At 40.4% G+C, this 8,170-nt stretch overlaps 1 protein-coding gene across 1 annotated transcript; it reads left to right on the top strand.

Annotated features, from left to right (window-relative positions):
• Nucleotides 1–3,820: 3,820 nt before the first annotated feature.
• On the top strand, nt 3,821–4,404 carry LOC127315798 (uncharacterized). The gene is made up of 2 exons (XM_051346250.1): nt 3,821–3,947; nt 4,094–4,404. Exons 1-2 carry the CDS (start codon nt 3,821–3,823, stop codon nt 4,402–4,404), a joined length of 438 nt encoding a protein of 145 aa, XP_051202210.1.
• Nucleotides 4,405–8,170: the final 3,766 nt, after the last annotated feature.

Genomic DNA, 8,170 nt, shown 5'->3' with positions numbered 1-8,170 from the left:
AATGTTAAATAGCTGACCCAGGCTTGTGTACTGCTTTGTTGGTAGATCTCTTACAAAAGTTACTACAAATTTAGACAAATCTAAGTCATTCTTTTATGACTGGAGGGAGTATTAAGTTGACCAAAAAAGATATTAATATAAGGGTAAGAAATCTGACTTACTTATATTAGTCAAGATGTACTAATTTCAATTCTTATCACCACAACCACGCCATAAGCATGCCTCGAGTAACCTGCAATGAATATGAATTAGCTACGAACTGTAACAGCAACAAAGGAGGATAAATAAGTTGGTAAGATACGCAAAACATGGGACGTCCGTCCATTCGAACAATGATGAATATGTAAGAAAATCTGAAAATAGATATACATGAAAATACCCAGGCAGTGCTTAGATGTCAACGAACTAAATAAATTTCGGACACTGCTTAGATGAGTACTATATAGCAGACAAAAAAATAGAAAAGGAAAATACTTTGAGGTTTTACAACCGCCAGTTGAAACGGACCATACTGATGCTAAATCCTATATATAATGCTGCTTCTCAAAACCGACAATGACATGATATTGCACATAATATATGCACCGCTCTCAGTTTTCTCGTTTCAGTGGCCCTGACTTTGTAAAAGCCCAAATACGACTTCAGCTCGTCTCAGAAAGACTTTGTTGTTCATTCAAAGAGCAGTACCTCCTCCTATGCACACCTAGGATGGTGTCTCGTGGCCTGTCTGGAGCACCACGGCCTTCTCAATTTTTCGATTGCCTTGTCAAGGAAGTTGCTTACCCCATGCAGACCTATCAGTAATATGTTTTGGAAAAAAGAGAGCAGTTCCCGGAATATGGCAGTATTTATTTCGAGTGCATAACCATGGCTAAAGAGATTAATACGATGAATAGCAAAGAGATATATATGATGAATAGAAGATATTTGCCCAGAAAATATCAACCCTGGCAAAACAGTAAAAAGTGGAAGTTTCTATTTATCGAGCGGCAAACTACAACCTTCATTAAAAGAAGAGTACTCTACATGACCATGATACCAATTTACCAACCATGGTTTCCAAAAACAAAACATTCTGGTAGCAGTATCAATGCTGCATATTATTGCATAGGTAAGAGATGAGTTTTATTTTGTACCGGCTAGATTTCACAACCCAGAAAATAAAGACAAACACATTTAAATAGTCTGAAAGATGGTAGTGTAACATTCGTAACCGGATATATCCTTTAAAAGACAATAACTTGTTCCTTCCATGGCATCTTGTATTTTCTCCAGACTATCCTTACTCATACAAAAAAAATCTAGTATCAGTCACAACTCACAACAGATATCATTTTCCATCTTGAACCCATTTATCTTAGTCAATGGCTCGGATCATTTTCCAGTAGAAAAGATAAAAATATATATGTAGAGAGAGTTGAGACAGAAAGAGAGAGCCAGAGGGTGAGAGAGAGAGACAGAGATGATGGGTTTGTTGGTCCTCAAAGCTGCTAAGAAGTCCTCCCCAAACAGCTACATCACATGCTATTACACGGAAAATTGAAAAAAAAGGCAAAATAGTAACTTGTGTTATCACTGTGCTAGCATGCTAAAACAATTATCGCGTAAAACAAATTCTAATAAACAACCAACTTCATACACAGTTCAGTAAAAACGCATGACACATGAAAAAACAGTATATTTAAATTCGGATTATGAGAGAGATTAGCTTGTCTGTACTATTACTATATTACCATATTTGCTGATTCCCCCCTGTGAAAGGATGCTTCCTTTTGCAACTTCAGAAATTTCTTTTCATCACTTTTAACTCCAGCTCAGAGCATCTTTGTCAACTCCATCATAGCAAATTTTCGTCCTACAAGCAAGTGATTTAACAGAAGTATTAGTGTTTCGAAGATGCCTGGGATATAAAGTGTTAAATATTTGAAAAGAATGGGTAGATGCATCTAAGAAGGCTGATGTCTTAGGTGTTGATGCATCTAGAAATGCTCTCTTAGAGGCTCATGTCATCAGAACTCTCATACAATTCATCATGCGAAGTTGAAAGCTCCCCATTATCACCTTGGTTCCTGCATATTAAAATTATGATATGGTATGAAGTACATGGTATGAAATAAATAGGGCAAGAAAGAAGCTTCAGATAGCCACAAGAGGCTGAGAGGTAGAGAGATGACTTAGAGCAGCGAGGTCATCTTGTTATCATGAATTTCATAACTCTTCGCATCAAACTCGAAACCCTCTTCTGTCACTCTGTCATGGATGTATTAAATAAAAATATGAGGATGCCAACAAGAAAATAACCTTTTATTTAAGGATACTCAAAGCGATATATCCTATAATAAACTAATCGGAAACGTAGCACCAACAGTTTGCAAAGCTAATTGACCAAACAAAACACACTTGGCCAATACCGATTCAGAGTGGAGGAATAATTTCTCAGATATTTCTGCCGACAAAGGTTATACCTAAATTATTGCAACCCTTCGGCCTTGATAACACCCTCCTTTAGTCTCTCAATCATGCCTTAGTGCCACACAACTACAGATATTGAAATAATTGGCTATTCACATTCTAAATCTTCCCTGCAGAACACGACATAAACTGTCAATTCTTTTTCCAAGATGACATTGAATGCTAAAATTTGCACATCATGCATACATAAGAATTGGGGAAGAAATCTTACCTTATCATAAACTTTGAATCGGCTCGCGCTGGGCTGGAGGAGGCAGTGTTCCAGGTTAGTGACGAGAAGGAGCACGAGCATGCGAAAAATAAACTACAAATTAAGATCTTCATAAATCGAATCCAAAAATATCGGGATGGAGATCCGAGGTGAATCACGCCATACTCAAGTGCAGAAATTGAAATCCAAATGTATACAACAACTTCACCATGCCATCCATTAAGGTTGTGGTGGCAGAGAGGGTGCCAGGAGCGTCTGAGCACAAGAGAGATAGTATACATGGTTCATGAATCATGAGGGCTTGTTGACGACGCGTGGTCGCGGTAACAGAGAGGTACGAACTGCAAAGAAGGGGGGCAAAAAATCCTCATGATGGACCAATCGTTGTGAACTCATGGCCCTCACGTACACAGCCACTCGAGGCTGCGTTTTTTGTGCTACGACCCAAGAGGATAAAAAGTGATGGAGAGGCGCAGCTGAGCTAACCTTCAAAGAGGGAGGTGCTTCGACGCAGTCGCCTCCCATCTCCGCCGCCGCATCGCTCGGCGAGTCTCCAATCAGTCATATCGACAGGCAACGAAGACGCAAAGCACAGCCCAGACACGAAGCCTTATCTCTTCACATTCCCCACGCTATGCCCATTTTGGCCCAGTTAACCAGATATCGTCCAGATCAATCTTGGGAGTAGAAGCCCTAAAACGATGGGCCGGCCCGAACGGGCGCGTGCCACGGTTAAAAAAGCTGTAGAGACACGACAAACGATCTCGGACGTTCGTGCTATTGGATCGGACGGATTAGGAGGTCAAAAGGCTGAGAAAGCTCCTCTTTTCCGCCGTTCGTGATTCCATTTTACTGTTAACTAATTCAGCGTGCCAGACCTCTTTTCCGCCGTGCGCTGGCCCTAGTCACTCACCTGCTTGGGCTTAAACGGGCTGAACTGGTTACCTTCGGGCCCGCCAACTGAACTTATATAATTAGAAAATCCTTTCCGTTTCCTTGACTGCAAAAGGAGAGAATTTCCTGTTCGTCTCGACTCGCAAGTTTAAACGACGGCTCTCGGAGACAGCCAAGCCAAAGCGACGTCGCATCGATTGATCGGAAGCAGGCAAGCGCCGGCGAGATTGATTGGTTGGGTCGATGGCGCCTGCCGGCGGCGGGGTAAAGGGATTCTACCGGCAGACGAAGAAGAGAGGCGGCGTCGCGAAGCCATCGACATCGAGCAAGGGGTCCAAGAACAAGCCGCCCCAGCACTACACCACCCAAGGTCCAATAGGTTTATTACTGCTTTTTTCCATGCTTGTAGCAGTGCTAGCATACTTCCTTGGAACTTGGAAGAATATCACAGTTCACATGGCAACCCATCCTAAGCAAATTTAGTTACTAATTAATCACGGAAGTGTATGTGTGCAGATGAAGGATGCGGCGAGGATCAGATGTCGGCGGAGGAGGAGGAGCTGCGGCGATTTGACATTGACATGAAGTACGGCCCGTGCATCGGCGTCACGCGGCTCCGACGATGGGAGCGCGCGGCAGTCATGGGCTTGCGCCCGCCGCCTCATATCCACGACCTCATGTTGCGTCGCGTCGATCCTGCTGGTTGGTCGCCGTCCAGGTCTTCGGCGCCCAAGAACAGCGCTGGTACTGATAGCCACCCTAGCAGCAGCGCATCCTTGAAGCCGACGTCCCTACAGCTCCAGTGCATCTGGGAAGGAAAAATCTAACAGGTCGACACAAATTTCTAACATAGGACCTAATTTTTCTTGTGAATGTCAACCGATCAAACATATTCTTCTTCTCAATGAGAAGACAGTGGAGCTCAGCCAGCTACGCCTACAAAGTCCAATTCCTCACGGCTCTTTCTTGCCAATTTGGGGAAATTGTTTGGAAGCCCGGCCCCCCCCCCCCCCCCCCCCCCGGAAGTGCCGCTTCTTCGCCTGGCTCGCCGTCCAAAATCGCCTGTGGACCGCTGATCGCCTGGCAAAACGGGGATGGCCACATCACCCCACCTACCAGCTCTGCAGATGCTCCCCTGAGACGGCTCAACACATCCTCTTCGAATGTCGCTTCTCCAAGCGCATTTGGGCTGCGGCGGCTTCCTGGCTCTCCTGTCCAGATCTTATCGGCAGCCTTGGGGAAGGTAGAGCAAAGGTCATTGATTACTGGTAGGCCATCACTTCGACCACTACCTCTTCTTCCAAAGGACTGCGATCCACTGTCATTCTCATCACTTGGGAGATATGGAAGGAGAGGAACGAACGCGTCTTCAACAACAAGTCCTCGTTGCCGTCGATCGTTATGCACAAGATCTGGGAAGAAGGAAAAGATTGGAACCTTGCAGGAGCCAAAAGTCTGGCAGATCTTGTTAGCTGAGTTGTTCCGGGGTGGAGTTGTTCCGTTCCCCCCCTTTTCCCGTTTTTATGACTATTGCCATGTACCTGTTTGCTTCTCCTATATCAATATAAGACAAAAGTTTTTTTGCCCGTTTCAAAAAAAAAGGCAGTGGAGAAGTTACAACAACACATGTGCATCGAGGCTATTTCTGGTCGTCTGGTGCCATTGCTAGAAGAGGACCAGAAGTCCTCATGGTATTGGCATGATGAAATGGTGTGAAACTGTGAACCTTCTTCTGTGCTGACCTGTTTGGTGTGAAACTGTAGATACCCTAAGAATAACTTGTTTATTTGTAGAGACGACTTCTCCAATATTCTAACTTTGATGTATACCGTGAAAGAAACAAAAATCTAATTCCCCATTTGGAAACGCATGACAACAGAATGTAGAAATACGGAAAATGCATGATTGAGATGTCAGCTCTTCTCCATCGAGTATTACTCTTTGAGGTCCATGTATCAAATTTAATGTGGTATCAGAGTCAACAGTCTCGAGTTCAAACTATCTATAAAATAGTTGCAGTCTACGCAAGAGGAAGTGTTAAATTATAGTCGGCACTCTTTTCCGTCGGTTCAATTTATTTTGGTGAAGTGATATGTTCCTCTAATTCGATAATGTTTTCATAGGCATATTTCCAATACTGAATTTTCTTCACAATGACTATGTTACAAGTTGTGTTATGAAATCCAAATGGTTATGGACGAAACTCGATTAATTTCTTTTGGACACTTGAGAGGCAAATAAAAACATTTCCAGTGACTTGAAAGTCATTCGAGCATTAGTGCAAGCCATTTTGTCGCTTAGGCGAAAGTGCAAAACATACCCTCCTCCCCGTAGGGCGCAAATTTTTTGATCTCCATTTTTGGATCACTTTCATGCCAGCTAGTGGCCATCCACTTTCATTAACTATGTAATCTATTGAATGGGTATGACGCCAAAATGAATAAGTAAGGTGAGTCTTAGAAACTGTCTTAAACTAGTTACATTTTGCAGAACATGCCATCGAAGCATCAGGAGCATCAAAAATATTTACAAGGATTGTTTTTTTTTCGAAATGGGGATGTACCCTGGCTTCTGCATCGTGGTGATGCACACGGCCATTTACAAGGATTGGTGGCCACTCCTTTTATCATAAACTAGAAAAACCTGCCACATGTTCTAACAAGAATTTCATTAAGAACTCTGTTGTGTAAATGAAATAGCATAATATACATGAAACATAAGTTGTCTATCTGAGTACGCAAGATTCACTTGTTCACAATAGCCCAAAGTCTAAACTTATTGATGTGAAATTATGTGGTCACTCATTTTATCATAAACTAGAAGAATACCACACATCGTTGTAGCAAAAAATTCATTAAGAACTCTATTGTGTAAATGAAATAGTATAATACACATGAAACAAAAAGTTGTCTATATGAGTATGCAAGATACAATTTTTCACAATAGTTGAGAGGCTAAACTTGATTAGCGTGAAATTATTGTGTATTTGATGCCTAAAAATTGGTGATGTGAATAATCAGATGTCTAGAAAAATGATGAGGCAGATAGCTTACAAGTAAAGATAAACCCTCATTAGTGGGGATCACGTGGACCATCGGTTGTCTAAATGAATAGATGACGTGGATAGCTTCCATGTGAAGTTAGACAATCATAAATGGATCTTAATTAGTAAGTTTTTTCTTTATAATACATACTCTGTCTGTTCACAATGACCTCACGTTCTGGGTTTAGTCGAAGACTCAAAGTTAAACTTTGATTAAATATTTTGAAAAAGAAACATCAACATCTACACTATAAAATCTATTATATTATAATTTTCATGAAGAATATGTTCACATTATAGGTATTTGGTATTACAAATATTGATATTTTTCCCTATATTGTTAGTCACACTTTACAAAATTTGGCTTTGATTAAATCTAGCAGAACATGAGTTAAATAAAGTTGGATGGAGTATAGATAATGTGGCTTAAGTATTTTAGATGTTTTTTTTGGCAATGACAAGTAGTTTAGCTACAAACTTATATTCTCTTAGTGTGTCTGTCTCAATCAAACATTGACCAGTGTGTTTTTAAAGCTCGGGTTGTACACAAGGATATCATCTACAATATGAAGACGATCTTCTTGGCATAAGGTTCAAAGAATAAAATCACTATGAAATGGAAGATAGAGGGATTACAATCGGCACCACTTTGAATTGGTATTGAGTATTGACCATGGTGAGTACTAAATGCAGCCTTTGTTTATCTTCATCCTTCTTATTCGATGTTGTCCACCTTCTGAAATTACCTAGGAAAAATAATCAATGACAACTATCTCATCCACTATTAGCATTCAATTTTTCTTTTATTTTTGAATGTTACCAAATTCGATCTCCTATAATTAATGCAAACCTACATGTACTACCCTTATTCTTCACTAGCAGGATAAGAGATTCAATGGACTCGTGATGGGAACAATGGTGTATATACTTAAAAAAAAGTTCTTGGACTTTCCTCTCCATTTTATTTTTATGTTGAGGTGGCTACCTAAATTGTCCTGGTGGAAGCTACATGTGCATATTGTTGTAACGGTGTGACTATAACCACTGATACGACAATTGACCGTATGATCACATGAGCTGCATTTTTTCTAGGTGTTGTTTTACATATGGTTATTTTTTCATATGAGCATACTTGCAGACTTTTACATCTATCGCATGCTACTTGATTATGAAATATACTAGCAAGTGATTGGCCTACCTAAAAAAGAACATGCTAAATTTGTGTAATTCAAAAATAACTGGACCAACAACACATTGGCTTGATTTCAAAACTATAATCATATTTCTCAAACATAGTAGTACAAAACAACAGACGCGAACATAAATAAATTGCCAATTCTTGAACATCCACATGGAAAAATCAAAATCTATGGATATTCCTCACTAGCAATTAATGTGGAACAGAAAATATGTTCCATTTCATCAATGGTATGCTTATTATCTTATTGTTAAAAGAATTGCAGAAGATTAGTTCACAAATATTTCAAAAGTAGGTTACACAAAAAAACTTAAAAAAGCATTGGTACAAATATTCCACAAATATGATGACC

The sequence above is a fragment of the Lolium perenne genome, chromosome 7 (genome assembly GCF_019359855.2).
Source record: "Lolium perenne isolate Kyuss_39 chromosome 7, Kyuss_2.0, whole genome shotgun sequence".
Taxonomy (NCBI): Eukaryota; Viridiplantae; Streptophyta; class Magnoliopsida; order Poales; family Poaceae; genus Lolium; species Lolium perenne.
This window is presented reverse-complemented; position numbering and strand designations above follow the sequence as displayed.